The sequence below is a fragment of the Myodes glareolus genome, chromosome 8 (genome assembly GCF_982192425.1).
Source record: "Myodes glareolus chromosome 8, mMyoGla1.1, whole genome shotgun sequence".
Lineage (NCBI taxonomy): Eukaryota > Metazoa > Chordata > Mammalia > Rodentia > Cricetidae > Myodes > Myodes glareolus.
The window spans coordinates 36635942-36654767 of NC_142033.1; the positions used below are offsets into that span (position 1 = coordinate 36635942).

Here is an 18826-nt window from a genome sequence, read left to right on the forward strand (position 1 = left end):
TCTCTGTGGTATTCCCCATCACAATCTTGACCCTCCTTGCTCATATGATCCCTCCTCCATCTGTTCAGCTGAAATCCAGGAGGTCAGCCCAGTGCTTGGATCTGGATCACTGCATCTTCTTCCATCAGTTACAGGATATAGATTCTATTATGGGAGTCAGGGTGTAATATGATTCTCTCCACTATTTCTAGGAGTCTTAGCTGGAGTCATCCTTGCTGATTCCTAGGAGTTTCCCTAGCACGAAGTTTCTCCCTAACCCAGTATGACTTCTTCTACCACGATAGCTCTTTCATTGCTCCCCTTCTCTGCCCCTCGCCTATCTTTGCCATCCGGATCCCTCATGTTCCCTTCCCCATACCCTCCCTTGTAACTGCCTCCAAGTTTATGCGAGAGATCTTATCTAATTCTTCTTCCTGGGATCTTCCTTGTGTATCCTTCTTAGTGTCCTCCTTTTTTACCCAGCTTTTCTGGGATTATGGATTGTAGCCTGGTTATCTTTGCTGTACATCTAGTATCCACTTATGAGGGAGTAAATATTGTGTTGTATTTCTGGGTCTGTATTACCTCACTCAGGATGGTTTTCTCTAGTTCCATACATTTGCCTGCACATTTCAAGATGTCATTGTTTTTTACCACTGAGTATGACTTCATTGCTCAAGACCCAGCAATACGTTTGAACATATACCCAAAGGAAGTACATTCATGCCACAAGGACATTTGCTAAACTATATTCAAAGCAGCTTTATTCATAGTAGCTAGAGCTTGGAAACAACCTAGATGACCCTCAACAAAAGAATGGATAAAGAAAATGTCGTATATTTACACAATGGAGTATTAGCAGTAAAAAAACACAAGATGAAATTTGACAAAACACAGCGTTGAAAAAGGAGGTAGACTTGAAATCTCACTTCTAATGAGGAGCTATTAGCAACAGATAGCTGATGGAAGAGGGATAGTCAGTTTTTTTACATTGTGTGGACTCTGGTAGTTGGACCTTACTCCAGGGGATGGTCATACATCTGAAGGAATATGAGCAACATAATTTGGACTTGAAGGGGATGGAGACAACACAGAGCTATCTATGTGGAGAAAGAAGTGACTCTGTGTAACTTTAATAGGGTGTTGAATATGACCAAAATGCATTGTTTAAAATTTTCAAAGATCTAATATAAATGAAAATAAACATTAAGTTTGTTTGTTTTTCTAGAGCAACAGATCACAAGTGGGATCTGTGGAGGAAATGCAATTTATGAATTCAGAAAATTTTCCTCAAATATTTATATGTGATCTGTTACCTAAATTGTTATTTTGGAATTTGATATTTGATAAGGGGATAAAGTAATATACATTGAATATGTATGATGCACACACATATACGTATGTGTATATGTGTGTCTATACATATATATTCATAGGCATTCATCAAATGTTTTCTGTGTTGATATAATTTTAATATGAATCAAGTGGATTTTAGAAAGATAATTGGGTTTCAAAATAAAAAAATACCCTATCCATAGAGGTATGGAATTTGTGGGCCAGATTAAAAATTTCACAGCAAATTATCAAATATTTCATAAACAATATAAGTAGCTGAAGCGTTATGCAAAAAAAGTAAATGTTTGGCAAGAAAGAAGTTGGGAGACTAGATTGTGTGGTCTGGTGGAGTTGCTCTTAGTTACATAGAAAACCATCTCACTAGGATCCAGTACTCTGAAAATGGAGAATTTATATATATTATAAAATAAGTTGATATATGTACATATATACATATATGTATATATGAATATATGTATGTGTATACACACATATATTTTATACAAGTATATATATACATATATATTCTGATATCTGTGCCTGTATTTTTAGAGCATTTTAGTTGTTATTATGTTTATAATTGAGTACAGGAATGCAAGAGTTGAAGTAGAGATATCTATGAAAGTTCCATCACAATTTGGGACTTTCTAGTGAATTCTGTCTTGCAAATAGAAGTATGAATTTGGGTAATTTCTTTACACCTTTCAGAAAGTCCTTATGTTTACTTATAAAATTAGGCCATAGGAGATCCCTTATGTATGGTGCATACACATTTATTCAGTTATGGAGCAAATAATAATTGAGAGCCTGTTTTTTTTTTTTTTTGCAAAAGAATGTCATAGACAATAAGGCTGCATCAGAAAACAAAACAGGCAAACTCCAACAGACAGGGTTCCTTTGGGAGTGCATGCTCAGAAATCAGAAGAGAGTTTATGTTTTAAGATTGTCTTGAAGACATGAATTCATTTCAATTTAAACAACTTCCAAGATACTCAGTGGAAGAATCATGTACACTTATCTACTACTTGCTGAATGTATACGTGCACAGCAGTAAGAAAACATGGATTGAAAAAGACTGACCTGCAGTTGCAAAGTCTGAGTCTACAACTGCTTCTCAAAGATTTACTGTCACAAAATTATGGCACATTTAAAGAGCAGGACCTTAAAATTTTTGGATTTACTATGACTGTATAATTTCTTTCTTTGAATATCTACAAGAAAAATTTCAACACCTAGTAATTATTAAGCATAAAATATTGAGTATGCACAGATTAGTTAAGTTGAGGAAAATAGAACCACACCTCTTAAAATTAACTTAAGAAAAAAAGATATGTATTAGGAAATATGAACTCACTTTGTTTTTCTATTAAATGTTTCCTCAGTAGTAAAAGATTCTGAGTAATTATATATTTCACACTTCTTTCACACTTCTCATTGTCTGTTACACAAAATCTTGATTAAATATTTCCAATTGTTTATGAAATAAGGAGCATTTCTAACACTACTTTTGAAATATTTACATGTTCTCTGAATGCTCAGAATGTGCCAGAAAATTCATTCTTTTATTACACTTATGTTTCATGTTTTGGAATCATGTCTCTTTTGCTTCTCCCCTACCAATAAATATAATACAGATCACATATCTTTTTCCTCTAATTTGTTTGTTTGTCAATGTGTTTTTACTATATAGTTATACTCATCCTAAAACAAACTGCATTCAAATAAACCAAATAAGTCAAGTATATGTCCATGATCTACATAGAAGTGGTGATGTGATGATTATAAGAGCCATAGCTAGTGACCTCAGGAAACAGCTTCTTCATGATACAATGGGAAACAGCCTCTTCATGACACAATAAGATTGATGTACGTGCAAATTCACAAAGACTGTAGTATGCACAAGACATGCACAAATGTAATATTGTCAAACAAAATCAAACTGGAAAAGGGGAAGTAGTCGCAAAGTTCCACACCAACCAGGAAGGTATTACAATTGATTCTTGGAGGAGAAAAATTAGTTTTCTTCAATGTGATACTTTGAGCATATCTAAACACTCAAGGACAGGCACTGTGTTAGTGAACTATTCAATAACACAACACATGTGTGTATGTATATGTGTGTGCATTGTGTGTGTGCATGAGTGCTGTTATATTTGATACTTTTTTGGTTTTTGTTATTATGTTTTTGAGAGAGATTGAGCAAGAGTGAAGTTCGATGGTTTTTGAAAAGGCAGGATTTGGAAGGACTTGGAGAAAGGGGGAAAGAATGATCCAAATATATTAAACATATTTAATTAAAGAAAATATTAACCATTTAGCAAGGGACAACAAGGTTCTTTAGAACCCTGAGGAAAAAGTAATTCTGTTCAATTCCTTGCTTAAATTTGACCTTTTGTCGAATCTGTTTAAGCAATTTCATACAAACTCACAAAATGTAGTTTCTTTAAACTGGCAGTGTGTGTGTGGGTGAGAAACGTTGTGGTATTGATCAAGTCCCTATGTATCATTTACATAAATTGTGACAATAGTAACTTACTTAACACTTATGTGCCTTAGAACCAAGACTAGCTAATTCAGGTACCTCAGTTAAAAACAAGATAAAATGACTCCTAACAACACTCTCCTATACTCTCTTGATAGCTTTGCCCATCCATCATCAGAGAAGCTTCTTCCTGCAGCAGAAGGAACAAATATAGAGACCCATAGTCAAACATTGAACAGAAATATAGAGACCTTGGAACACATAGGCCTTAAATAGAGGTCTCCATCAAATCCCTCCCCTCAGGGTTCAGACAAACTTGTAGAAGGGTTGGAAAATGTGTAAGAGCCAAAGGGACTGAGGGCACCAAGGAAACAATCCTTGAATCAACATGAAGAAAGCTCATAAGAATTCACAAAGACTGAGTCAACATATGCAAGGCCTCCATGGAAATGCAGGGTTCTTCCATATATATACACGTATATATGCCAATTTAGTGTTGTTATGGAATTCCTAAGTGTGTAATGAATGACTCTCTGATTATTCTGTCTTCTCTCTCTCTCTTTGCCTTCTGTTAGTTTGTTTTGCTTAATTTCAATGTGTTAGGTTTTGTTTTATCTTCTCTATTATATTATATTTTATTATATAATATTATCCATGAAAACCTGTTTGTTCTCTAATGAGACAGAAATGGCATGGTTCTGAATGAACAGGGAGGTGGGATATGACCTGGGGGGTTAGAGGGAAGGGAAGCTGTTTTCAATAATTGGGAAAAATGAATTTCATGAAACTCTGAAATAATTGTCTTTAAGTTTTATAGTTTAAATATAATAATTACTATTTTTCCCACTACTCTCCACATCATTGATGTATGCTGGCAGCAAAGCTAGGCAACTATGGGGCTCTTCACATTACAGCACCTCTCCCGCTTCAGTAAAAACAGCTGTGTGTGCTACGGTTGTTATCCTTTGCTGTTCTTTCAGCCTCACTGAATTGACTTTCATTTTATTTTGCTTTATGCAAGTGAGTTTCAGAAAAGACCCATATCTGCTGCCAGTCCATTTGATTGATTTTTCATGGAGGGTTTACCACTGACTACAGAAAGGATCATTCTCTAGATTCCCAGATGGGTACAACCCCATTGCTCATTGCAGAGTTTGGGTTTTAGAAATCTCCTTGCTAGGCTATAGTAGTGCTTGGGAAACATTTGCCCACATTATGACTTGTGATTGGATTCTGAGAAACACAGAGTACCATAAAACTGTACCTTTAAAAATGCAGTATTCGCCCATTTTCTAAAGACTTTCAAATACATAAAATATAAGAACTCTGTATCAAAAAATTTAATGCCTTGTTAAAGCCTCACAATTTCATTAAATGATTAATACTAATAGAGACTGTAAACCTTCTATCTTCAGAGTTTTCTCTGTGAGAATTATTTTATTCACCCTTATATGCTAATCATTCAAAAGTAGGACAAGTCCATAATAATTACCCAATAGTTATTGAAAGTAATATAATTTGTTATAATACAATGTATAATAATGTATCATTTGTTATATTATAAATAATTGTGTATATAATCAAATGCAATTATATAATACATCATTTGTTAAAGTAGCATTATAATTGAAGATGGACTGTAATTCACAGAAGCTCAGTTGTCTAAGCAATTTTTCCAAATAAATTGGTGCAATATGTTGAATGTTATTCTATTTCACTCATGTATTATTATCAGTAACCCATTTTCTTAGCATTTAATGGAATTATGTATTATTTCATAGTCACTAAATTTATAAAATAAATTATGTGATTATATGCATAAATACATAATATGTGCATGTATTATTTAGTGATATATATATATAGTAAAATACAACTCTAATACTTAAATTTGCTATAATATTCTGGCAATAAAGAGGGAGTAAATCAGATGGTTGTGCTCTAAATGGTTGTTGAGTTCGTACATAGTTGACAATTGTATTATTATCTATGATTTTAAAATTTCTAAAAGATTTCTAGAATTTTTAAAAGAAAAGGTAAAAATCTCATTCTGTCTCATAAATGCTGGCTGAACTTATAGACTCATACAGCTCTACCTGTCTGTACTTGAAATCAGGCCCTCACACTTGAGTAACAAATATTTTTCACACTGAATTATCTGTAGGGCTGCAAGTTGACAATTTAATGCCTACAAAACCATTGAGGATATTATTTGTGTCCTATATTTAATTATCATTTAAATTAAATTAAGAAGAAAGTTTTATAAAAATAGTAAAATATGTAAAACCCTTATTTTGATACTCTACTCTCCTTGAAAGGGTATTTAATCACAATGCCTTTTTCAGCTCAGTAAACTGACACTAATGACTACACCAAATTATCTAGTTAGTTTTATTTATTAATACTAACATTATTTAAGATCAAAAAGTTCAGATAATTACATATATAAATAGTGTTAAAATAAGATCAAAACTTGCAGTCACAATATCTGAGGTTATTATTTTTCCTTTGAAAATGTCTGATGGTGTCAATTCAGGTTTACTGTTCAAGTATACTTTTCCTTCATCACTTAATTTCTATTACTCATTCATATTTCTGGAGAGTCAAGTTAGTATAATATCCAAAAATAATACTAATGATAATGTAAATTATGAAATTTGATATTTTTATATGCATAGTAGCAATAGTAGAAATTTTTCGTGTGATTGTATAGTAGTAATCAATGAATTAGTCTCAAAGTGTTAATGTATGGGTAACAATAGAAAAATACATATTGTATTTGTTACCCCGAGATTTTTTCATATATACTCAATGCAATAGGCTGTAATGAGCCTGTCTTTTCCCAGAAAATATACAGGGAATACCTATATAAAATTTATGGCCCTGTCAGTGGATATCTCTTGAAATTATAACCTTTGTTCAAACTATGGGAAGCAGGCAGATCAATACTACTTCAAAGTTTAGAGAAATTCCTTAGGCAATTCATTAAACTGATCTGGATTACACTCTGTTTCCTTGTAGATTAATGGGAGAGGTTCCCTCGTGTGTCAGAATCAGAACACACTGCCCTTTTATTGTGAGCTATCTATGGAGTTGCTCTATAATTCATCATCCAAACTAGGTCATTTTGTAAGCGAGAGGGAGGTGTCTGAAACTATTCCAGGGAAACAGTTCTACCACAGTCTTGTCCAGAGAAAACTTAAGAATATTTATCTTATATGTGAACATTGGTCTGCAGTAGTTGTTTGATTTGCTTTAGGCACATGTATGTTGCCATAGTGATAAGCTAAGCCCATCTTTTCATTTGTCTTTACTTAAATTATCTCTTAAATACCAGTAAAAGCACTTGCGATATGAAAAATATTAATATAGCCATCAAAGTAGTTTTATGTGTCAGAATATTGCATAGTGCTTTACAGTAAGAGTTTAGAAAGGCATGATCCATATGACTCAAAAACTTTCTCTGGTAACTAGTTGTAAAGAACCGTAGAAGCAGAAGCTTCTGAGTGTAATACAGTTGCCAAAATGAGACAAAACATATTTGAGATATCTCAGTGAAAGGTATGAGAAAAATTAATGGGAGGGGAGGCATAAAGGAGAGAGAAGCTTTGTGCGAAAGCACAATTTTCCTGTCTGTGACACTGGAGAGGGAAGAGGAAAGTGTAGGATGGAGGACTAAAGAGGACATTGCTCTTCTAAGAAAGACAGAGGGCGGCATCAGGCAAGTGTGGATATACTACTGCACCTTCACTGACAGCAGGTTTGATAGCGAGGATCTGCATAGTCTCCGGGCTGCTCCCAGGTGCCTGCAGCTGGATGGCCTGAAGAGCAGTGTTCCCAGGCCAGTGAGCTAGCAGTCAATTTCAGGGTTGTCATGACAATTTGTTGACAGAATAACTTTCTATCTCTCCCGCAAAAAGGCTCCCTTTAGTTATTTATTTTTTAAGATTAGAATTTCAGTTCAGAACAGTCTTTGGTATAGACAGAGCAGCAGTTTATTTTTAGGTTCGGATGATTACTATATTAACTCCTTCCTGCGTATTAATTTTATAAATTATGTACTGGAAAACTATATAATACTATTGAATAAAAAAGCTTCCATAGTTTTGCTTATGTAGAATATTATGTATTCTTATCTGTGTCTTCACAAAACATTTAGAATCATTTTACACATAAATGATGATAGCAACCAACTTCTTACTATTATTTTTCCAAGGACATTGTGATTATAATATTTTTCAGACTTGGTTAAGTAATGGTATGTAAAAAGAATTTTATTTTCCACCTGCCTGTTCCCAAATAACTGAAACATAGACTTAATATTAATTATAAATACTCGACTGACAGCTCAAGTTTGCCACTATCAAACCCTCACATTCATATTTCTTATCTACCCTCAGCCACATGACGATATTTGCCTTCAGCACAGCATGTTCATTTCATTCTCTCTGCTTCTCTCGAGACTCCTCAGACTCCATGTTTCTTCTTCCCAGCATTCTCTTTGCCCCCAAATTCCTGCCTAGCTCTAGACCCATCGACTTTTTGTTAACAATGAAAGCAACATATTTTCACAACTAACCAAAGGATTATTCCACAACAATCCTGAAGACTGATTTCCAGATCTTATGCATGATAGAGAAATAATTGAGCTCTCAACTGCTTTGCTAAGTTTCTAGCCTTTTTTACAAGTCATCTAAAAACACTGGTTGCTTAAATGTGCACAACATATTATATGCATATTCACTATTTACTAAAACATACTCATGTTGTTTAAAATGTATGCCATTTTTTAATTCAGTAACCACTGTTGTGTTTGATGTTTTTCTATATCATTTGTTTGAATAAGAAATTCAAACATTCTAGGAAATATTCTAATGCCCCATTCTAGGAAATATTCACTAGAACAGGAACGTCTCATTATTTGTTTTTTGCATTTCCAGAACTTCACACTTTTTAAATACATGGTAATTGCTCCATAAATGAATGAAAATTCTGTGTTGGAGACAGTTTCTTAGAAAGCCTTTTTCACAGGAAAAGATGTGATTCATTAATAGTCACACTTTCAGAAGTGTGATCACTTGAGGTTATTATTTTACCTTCTTGGTACAAAAGGATGAGTGAGGAAGCTTTATAAACTTATATAGTCTAAAAAGCTTTATAATTGCATGCCATGCATGTTGTGCTCCTTCGAAGCAAATCCAAATCCCACCATTTGGATTATTCAGAAAAGATAAATTATCATAAGGAACATGTTTACAGTTTATATGAAATTTTAGAGAAGAAAAAAATGTATTTCTACTATTTATAGTGATGTCCTGTAAAACAAGCCCATTCTTATCTTTGAACTAGAGATGTAAATGTGCTTTCCCCAAAATTAATGGAGATTAGATGACATTACATATGGATGGAATTGCCACAGGATACTTTTAAGGTTCAGTTCCTTAAAACCAATAATATTTGTTATGCTCAATTGATGATAATAACAATTAAACCATCAGTTATAGTATACAATTAAGAAAATCACATATCAAGACACAAAGACTCATTGAAGTTACAATTGCTTGAATTTAAATTATTTGTAGACTTCTTTGAAAATGAATTCAGAAGCACTTCTAGTGTCAGTAAAAAAAAAACCAAACTAATAATGAATATTTAGTTCCTATAAATTACTAGATGTCTAAAATACACCCAATTTTGCACTATTCTCCCTTCTTATTGCAAGACCTACATATCCAGGACAGTGTAACAATTATTTTTCAAAACTGGTGTTTTTAATTATCCACATAATACCAATGTAATATTAAAATAATTAACAAATTTTCTGAAACTGATTTGGATAGCTTGAAGTAAACTGTAAAGAAATTAGCACTATTGAAATTCCTTTTTGTTCTGAGATAAAATCAGAAAAGAAAGCTCTGTAATATAACCAAGGTCAGTTTTCTCTGCTACTTGCAGAAGAGAGAATATAACTCCCTGTGAATGTGTGATTTTCTTTTTCAAAATGTTGTTACCATACAAACTAGAGTGAACATTCTTTAGTTTATTGAGAAATTTGACTACAATCATGTTTCAATAGAAGATTGGACACTTATATGTTCAATGACTCTTCCATATCCAGCAAATAGCTCCTTTTATGAAGGAGGGATTGAGAGATGTAAGGAAGACTAAAACACAGCTTATTTACAATTTTCCAGTTAGTATAATTTGATATAATATTATTCCACAGTGACTCACCAGCCTGGAACCCAAGAATTTCAGTGTTTGAGGTATCTCAGTTTACCTAGATATGTATTTATTTATTTTAGAGAAAACAATAAGAAATGGTAAAAGAAATAATTTAAAGTTCTATGAGGAGAAGCACAGAATATATTAAAAACAATTCAAGAAATAAAATACAGTAACTGCATATGTATGGCGGTTTACCTTTACACTCGCTGTGATAGTTATTGAAGCCGTTGAACTGCAGCAAAAGCCTTCATCTTCAGTTTAAACTTTACCACAAAGATGGCAGTATTTAATTGTCTTTTTATAGATAATATATACTTCCTAGTTTTTGATTTTAATTTCAATTTTTATTGGTTTTATTGAAGTATACATTTTTCTCTGCTCTGCTCTCTTCCTCTCCTCTCCCCTTCAACCCTCTCCCATCCTCCCAATTTACTCAGGAAATTTCAAAGACAGTTTAGTCACGTTTTTCTGTGTCCTGCATCATGTCCTTCAGGGTTCATGAAAGAGGAACCCCGAAGGATCATCTCACCTTTAGGCAAGTTCAGCAGTCCTCTCTCTACGAGTTCTTCATGTCCAGCTTCAGTCCAGGCAAGAGCAGTTTCTTGCCCAAATGGCTAATCAACTTCATAAGGAGCCTCTTCGATGCCCATCTTTCTCTTGAAGTAGCTTGGTGCTGCCAGGAGCAGATGTGTCTCATTGTCATGAAAAGTCCTAAGTTCTTAAAACATTTTAAGTGCCATATTCTGTAGTCTTTGAAAGATATGAAGAATGCCCATCTGAAATATATCTATGCACATCTAGAAAATCTAACATGACTAAAAACTTGACTATTATAGATGATAATCTATTAACCTATATTTCTTAATTATACATTACATGTTTAAATGTACTACACAATCACAATACCTTAATCAAGATCAGAAATACACATATATCAAGATTGACCTTAAATTTATATCAATGAAGCAAAATTCATACCAATGCAAATTGTTCATATCTATATCATATCCCTTTTAAACATAAAAGAACATTTATAAACATTATTTTAAAATATGGGCATAGTTTTTTTTTCTCCAAACTGTTTCATACTGCTTTGGGGAGCTGTTAATCAGGTCTTTCATGGTGTATTCTGTATGCTAGGTTCATCTCAGTCAGCAGTTGAGCAAAGTAAGCATTTGAGGGTGTTCACAGCAACCTTTTAGAAGGGCATGATCTATCAAACCATATTTGCCTGGAGGCAATCCACAGGTTCTCATCTTCTGTGAAAACAAAAGAAGAACCTCTTTTCCAAAGCATTATATCCTTAGACCCAAATTTTAAAGTCATAATACCATTATAATATCCATGCTGGTTTAGCTTAGCACACACAATGAAATGTTTCTCTGCAGGTAGTTCCTTCACAGTCAAAAAAATTTAAAGAAAACACAATAATATACAGAATTCAGACTCAGACTTTGTGAATTTTCTATTTTTACGTGGCTTATTTTTATTTTATTACTTTGCTCTGTCTCTTTAAAGACTTTACCTTTTTTTAAACATTAACTTATTTTATGACTTTTTATACTCTTTATTTTTCTCTCCCAAGCCTACATACATTTATCTAACACTATGATCCATTTAGAGGTCTTTTCTGTCTGAATCTGTCTTATTGTGAATCTGTAATTTTTTTTATTGTCCAGGAGCACTTCTTAAAATGCTAAGAGCTTTTTAAAAACTTAAGTTGTGCCATGTATGTGTAATACGGTACCACCTGTTTCCTGCCCAGTCTAAACCTTAACTGTGCTGTTAATATGATAAATACAATAGTTCCTGCCTGATATTAGCATAGTTAAGCATGGCAGAGCTGCTCATGCCCCTGAGCCCTGCATACCTCACAGCTAGCATGGTGAAGCTGTTTGTGCCTCTGAGCTCTGCACAGTCCCACCTTCCAGGCACATAGTGAGTCCAGTTGCCATCCATAGCACTTTACTCACAAACCCCATCCAAATGCTCCATCTGCCAAAAGAGTTAGTGGTGTTACTGGTGGCACAGCCCAGAAAGCCAGTATTTTAAAACTGCCACAGCTTTTTTACTGTTACAGATGAATTAGAAAAATCTCTCTAGGACCTGTGGCAAGCAGTCAGCAAACAGCAAGAGGTTGTGTTAAACTCTGTATTTGAGTCTAGAATTACTTTTAAAGCCCTCTCAGGCTTCACATGGAGCCAGTCTACCATGTTGGAATACCAGTTGCTGAGGGAGAGAGGGACTGCTTTTTGTCCCAGCCACCCAGCTAGCTTACACATGAAATAACCACACAGAAACTGTATTCGTTGAAACACTGTCTGTTCTATTATCTCTAGCCTGTTATTGGCTAAGTCTCACATCTTGATTTATCCCATTTATATTAATCTGCATATATCACCACAATGTCATGGCTTATTGGAAAAGATTCAGCATGTCTGATTCTGGCAGCTCCATGGTGGTTCTGTCTCTGTTTTTTTCCTCCAAGAATTCAGTTCTGTCTTCTCTGCCTACCTGAGTTCTGCCCTATCAAAAGGCCAAGGCAGTTTCTTTATTCAACCAATGAAAGCAACACATAGGCAGAAGGACCTCCTACACCAGGAAATCTTGCATTTTTCTACTTCCCATTTAGATTAGATTCATTTATGTCTCTCCTAGGTTCCTCATTGTTGCCTAGGTTCTCTGGGGTTGTAATTTGTAGGCTGTTTTTTTGTTTTTGTTTTTATTTTATGTTTAAAACCCATTTATGAGTGAGTACATATGATATTTGTCTTCTGGGTCTGAGTTACCTCACTCAATATGATGTTTTCTACCTTCATTCATTTGCCTGCAGATTTCAAGTTGTCATTTTTTCCTATGGTGTAGTACTCCATTTTGTAAAGGTACCACATTTTCTTTATCTATTTTTCAGTAGACGGGCATTTAGGTTGTTTCCAGGTTCTGGCTATGACAAACAATGCTGCTATAAATGTAGTAACATCATCTTTTACAATAACCACAAATAGCATAGAATATTTAGTAGTAGCTCTAACCAAGGAACTGGAAGACTTGTATGACAATAACTTTAAATCTTTGAAGAAAGAAATTGAAGAAGACACAAGAAAGTGGAAAGGTCTCCCATGCTCTTTGGTAGGTAGAATTAACATAATAAAAATGGCAATCTTACCAAAAGCAATCTACAGATTCAATGCAATGCCCATCAAAATCCCAGCAAAATTCTTCATAGACCTTTAAAGAAAGGTACTCAACTTCATATGGAAAAGCAAAAAATTGACGATAGCCAAAATGACCCTGTACAATAAAAGAATTTCTGGAGGCATCACAATTCCTTACTTCAAACCCTACTAAAGAGCCACAGTACTGAAAACAGCCTAGTATTGGCATAAAAATTGACAGGAGGACCAATGGAACCAAATATAAGACCTGGAAATTAATCCACATTCCTTTGAACACTTGATTTTGACAAAGAAGAAAAAATATTAAATAATATTTAACTGTCTTTACTGAGCAGTGCAAGTGTGAGAATCTCAGAACCACCTGTGTTTCATTGGTCAAACAATTAATTCTAATGGGGCTGTTCCAGTTCTATAATGTACAGAATATAGAGAATATGGCAGAAGTATAGTGTTGTGGCCTAGCAACTGCCTATTAACTCCTCAAAGGATATTTCTTGATGTTGTACAAAATGTACATTTTATTCAATTGAATTTAATCATTTAAAAAAGAAAAAATGAAAGGGCAAAGAGCTAACTCAGGTTGCCTGGTTACTTGTTGTGGCCTTGATGAAAGAAACTGATGAGGATTTAGAGACGTCAGCTTGAGGCACGAGTAAATAACTCATGTTCATTTGTTTCCTAAAATATGAAATAAAAGTCAAACAGACTTTCCTATAAATAAAATAGGAAAATGCATTATTTTTAGGAACCTTTGTTATTTTACTTATAAATCCTAGTTCCCACTCTCCTCCTCTTGCTCCCCCAAATCAATTCCAAGTCTACTCCTAAGAGAGGGTGAGGCCTCCCATGTGGAGTCAATCAAATTTGTCACATCACTTAAAGAAAGACTTATTCCCTCATCCCTGTATCTGTGCTGAGCAAGATGTCTATCCATAGGGAATAGGCTCTAAATAAACAGTTCATGCATTAGGGATAAATACTGGTTCAATGTCTGGTGGCCCCACAAACTGCCCAAGCCACGCAACTGTAAGCCACATTCCTAGGACATGGTTTGGTCCTATATAGGTTCCTGACCTCTCAATCTAGGGTCAGATGCCACTAGCTCAGGTTACCTGTTTTGTGGGTATCTCTATTCTAGTTTTGACCCCTTTGCTCATATTATCACTCCTCCCTCTCTACAACTGAACTCCAGGAGCTTGTCCCAATGCTTAGCTGTGGATCTCTGCATTTGCTTCCGCTAGTTACTGTATACGGTTCTATGATGACAATTAAGGTAGTCACCAATCTGCTTACAGGGGGAAAGATAGTAAAGGCACCCTCTCCGCTATAGCTTAGATTCTTAGCTGGGGTCATACTTGTAGATTTCTGGGAATTTCTCAGGTGCCAGGTTTCTTGCTAACACCATAATGGCTCCCTCTATCAAGAGGTCTCTTTCCTTGCTCCCCTTCTCTGTCCTTCCTCCCCACTTAAACTTACAAATCCCTCATGTTCTCCTTCACCCACCCCTTCTCCTGTCCCCACTCCCCTTACACCCTTGTGTAAGGGGAATTTACTCTGAAATGTGCGAATTTACTCTGAAGACTTTGCATATTTTCCCTTCCCATGGGGTATCTATTTATGTCTCTCTTAGGGTCCTCCTTGTTTCCTGACTTCCCTGGGGTTGTCTACTGTAGTCTGGTTATCCTTTGCTTTATGTCTAATATCTATCTTACAAGTGAGTTCACACAGTGTTTGTCTTTATGGATCAGGATTACTTTATTTGGGATTTTTTTTCTAGTTCCATCTATTTCCTTCAAATTTCATGATTTCTTTTTTTTTTTAACTGCTGATTCCATAGTGTAGATGTAAATTCTCTTTATCCATTCTTTGGTTGAGGGTCATCTAGGTTTTTTTCTAGATTCTGGCTATTACAAATAAGGCTGCCATGAACATAGTTGACCAAATGTTTTTGTGGTATGATTGAACATCCTTTGTGTATATTCCCAAGAGTGGAATTGCTGACCCTTGAGGCAGACTAATTCACAGTTTACTGAGAAATCATCATACTGTTTTCCAAAGTGGTTGTGCAAGTTTGCACTCATACCAACAATGGAGAAGTGTTTCCCTTACACCACATCCTCTCCAGCATAAGCTGTCATTAGTGGATTTGATCTTAGCCATTCTGACAGGTGTAAGTTGGTATCTCAGAGTTGTTTTGATTTGCATTTTCTTGATAGCTAAGGATGTTGAGCAATTCCTTCAGTGTCTTTCAACCATTTGGGGTTCCTCTGTTGAAAGAGTTCTCTGTTAAGCTCCGTACAGATACTTTAGATCTGTAAGTGTGGTGGTAACAAGCTATCCTGAAATAGCTGTGACTTTCAAACTTAGGCTACTTGATTATATAGTTCAAGTGTGTCTTGTTCATGCCACTCTCAATCTTGGACTAAACAGATGATGTCAGGTTAAATGTAACAAATCACCTGGGGTGGTAAATTAATATATTAGACTTTCTGCTTGGTAGTGATAAATATTTTTCAAAACCATTTAAAGAGTCAAATATGAGTTTAAGATGCCAAGGTTTGTGTAATCCTCTTGCAGAAAGGATGGTCAAGTCAGAAACTAGTGGGCTGATAAGTGTTTCTCTATAGAGAAGAATAAACATTGAGAAGAAAGAAAAAAAAAACCAAGTCATTATATGCTCAAAATATCAGAATTACTGAGGAGATAAGCTAAGAAATAAAATTCTTTAAAATTAAGCTTTGATTTATTGTATTAGCATTGCATTATTCAGCTATTTGTATTGTAAAAAAATAGCTGATACAATCAATATTTGTGGTAAAAAAATGCATTTTAGTACAAGATTTTGGAGGTTTCATCCCATCATTATTGGTCCCATTATGATGGGTAGGTAAAGCCACATGTCAGGAACATAACGGCAAGATTGGATAACTTGCTTACCTCCTGGAAGTCTGGAAGCAACAAGACAAGAGAATGATGTCCCAGAACCCTCTTCCAATTACCTAATTTTGTAGCATTAGACCCAATCTTTAAAGACTGTATTACTTTTCTGTGGTTCCCAAACTAGGGACCAAAATTTTATTCACTGGTCTTCAGATGACAGATAACATAAAATATATAAGCATACACATGCAATTTATGGGAAAGGGTGTGCATTTTCTCAAAATTCATGGAAATAGAAATTGATGTGAAAAAATAGTATAATGGTTTAGACATTCTGTATGAAATTTATGTAAGTATTTTAGAATAGCACATTTCCTTAAACTTATCAATGTTAGGTTTAGATTTTGGACCTTTTTCTCTGAATAAGTAAAGACAATAAAGTAAGATCTGTCACCATGTCTAGAAAGATTTTCATCAAATAAGAATGGGATAATTAATTTTTTGTGCTAAAGAAACTTCTTTGTTATCATTTTTGCATATATCTAAACAGCTATGACTTTATCTAATCAGTCTTCAATATCTCTACAATTATTTGATAATAAATCGAATCCTTATGCTTATTAGTAACGTACCTGTGTCTCTATGTATAGATGTAAGCAAATATACATATGGGTACAGTATAACATGAAGAAAAGAGAAAGCAAAAAGTTAACTGGAAGGGGATGAGTGAGGACTGAATGTAGGGAAATGGTATGAGTTTGGAGAAAAGACACACAGTCAGGTTTTTTTTTTCAAATTCTAATTCTGTCTTGGAGATTTTAGTTTTGGTTTTGGTGGTGTATAATTGCATAAAAAATATGTGTTGCTGAATGTATAAAATTTAAGAAGAAGCTGCACAGGCTATGTTCTCAATGATGGTTCACACTCTATATAAATTCATTGAGTAGTATTGACTTTAAGTCTTGTTAACTATAAGGTGTGATTTTTTTATTTATTTGCAAAGTTTTATAATATACTTTATAAAATTAAATAGAAACAATAAGAATCAATAAATCATTTTAAAAGAATAAAACTGGGAAGGAAACATTAAAATATTACCTAGACTGTTCCAGTTGTGATCCCAGTTTTGTGGGTAAGGAGACTTATGTTTATCTGGTTTCCTATGTTATTCAGTTTCTCACTTAGAAACTAAATTCTTAATATCTAGAACTCAGGTTCTTTGCATTCCCTTAAAATACATTAGAAATGCAAGTGTCCCTGTATTGATGTGACAATCAGAAAATCTTTTGGAGACATCATCAACATTTGCTTTAGCATGCTTATTAATTTTTGATTTTGATGTATTTATTTTATCAGCTAATACTATTTTGAAGCATTATATATGATCATACTACTATATGTTAGAATAATTCTGAAATAGCTTGCATATTTTAATTGAAAAGATTTTGATGAAACTTTTACTATTCAATGTTCTCTTTGAATCATTTAGTGTTGATAAAGCCGATGATGAAGATGATGAAGATTTAACTATGAATAAAACATGGGTCTTGGCACCAAAAATTCATGAAGGAGATATCACACAAATTCTCAATTCATTACTTCAAGGTTATGATAACAAACTTCGCCCAGACATAGGAGGTAAGTCTGATGGATTGATCTAGGATTTTGATGGCTTCCCTGGTGCACTTTTAGTCCTTTTCCAATATCCAAGGCATGATACAGATTGTTATCGTGCTGGAGGGTACTTACCTGCAGTGGCCAGGGTCTTCAAAGAATTCATAGGCATAGAGGAAACAGAAAACAAACCCCTTTAGAGTGCTGGTTCATCAGTTGGTAGAATAAAGGGTGTTAGCAGAGAGTTCTGATAAAACTCTTCGGAAGAAAAAGAAGTTCATGAAAGTAATTGTGTTGAAAAAATTGAAAGGTTCCAATTTCGTGGCAGTGGCAGAAGTGATGGCAAAGTTAGTGGAGGCAATCAACTTTGTTCAAGACTGTGTCTCTAAGTCTATTTGCAAATGTGGATACATTTAACAGTACAATTAACTGATAAATTTCTCAGAGTAACATTAAAACTAAACCAAATAAGCAAAAAAAAAAAAAAGGGAATTTGTTAAGATTACTGGTAACAATGAAATCTTAACATATTTAAATTTCCTGGGGATAAGATATTTAATGTTGTAAATTATTTTTCCTTAAATTACTATGGTAAGAAACGTTGTCTTTATCTATTTGTTTGTTTATTTACTTGTATTGGTTTGGTTTGATTTGATTTCTTTCTGTTATATTTTTTGTCAGGGGCACTGCAGGGGTGAGCAGAGGGCATAGAGGGACTGACAGCTGAGTGGAATTATAATGAATGATGTAAAATTCCTAAAGATTCAATAAAATAAATTATGTTAAAGATGAATAAAATTGCTATGAACATAAAAAAGAAGTGTTGTTAAATATAATTAGATATGTTTGAAGTTTTTATGAATAGTAATCATATTTCCCTAAAATAAGTACTCAGCTTATATAAATAAAATCAGTTTTGTATATTTACTCACAGTTGATTAAACTTCATTATTTAATGTGAGATAACTCTGCATTTATGTTAGTAATATAAAAATGTGATTATTTTACAATAATGAATACTTGTTTAATTTCATTCCTAGTGCTCTGGCAGGACAAAAGAACAAAGTTCAATAGTTTTGGATTGTTTCTGACTATCAGAAGCCAACCTCCATTTCATCATTAGGAATAATGA

General features: G+C 34.0%; 1 protein-coding gene across 1 annotated transcript in view; it reads left to right on the forward strand.

The window, feature by feature from the left end:
* Nucleotides 1-18826, forward strand: part of Gabrg1 (gamma-aminobutyric acid type A receptor subunit gamma1) — a 93196-nt gene that overhangs the window by 14228 nt on the left and 60142 nt on the right. The window contains exon 2 of the mRNA XM_048415233.3: nt 17570-17718. Coding sequence (XP_048271190.1) covers nt 17570-17718 — 149 coding nt within the window. The remainder of the gene's footprint in view (nt 1-17569; nt 17719-18826) is intronic.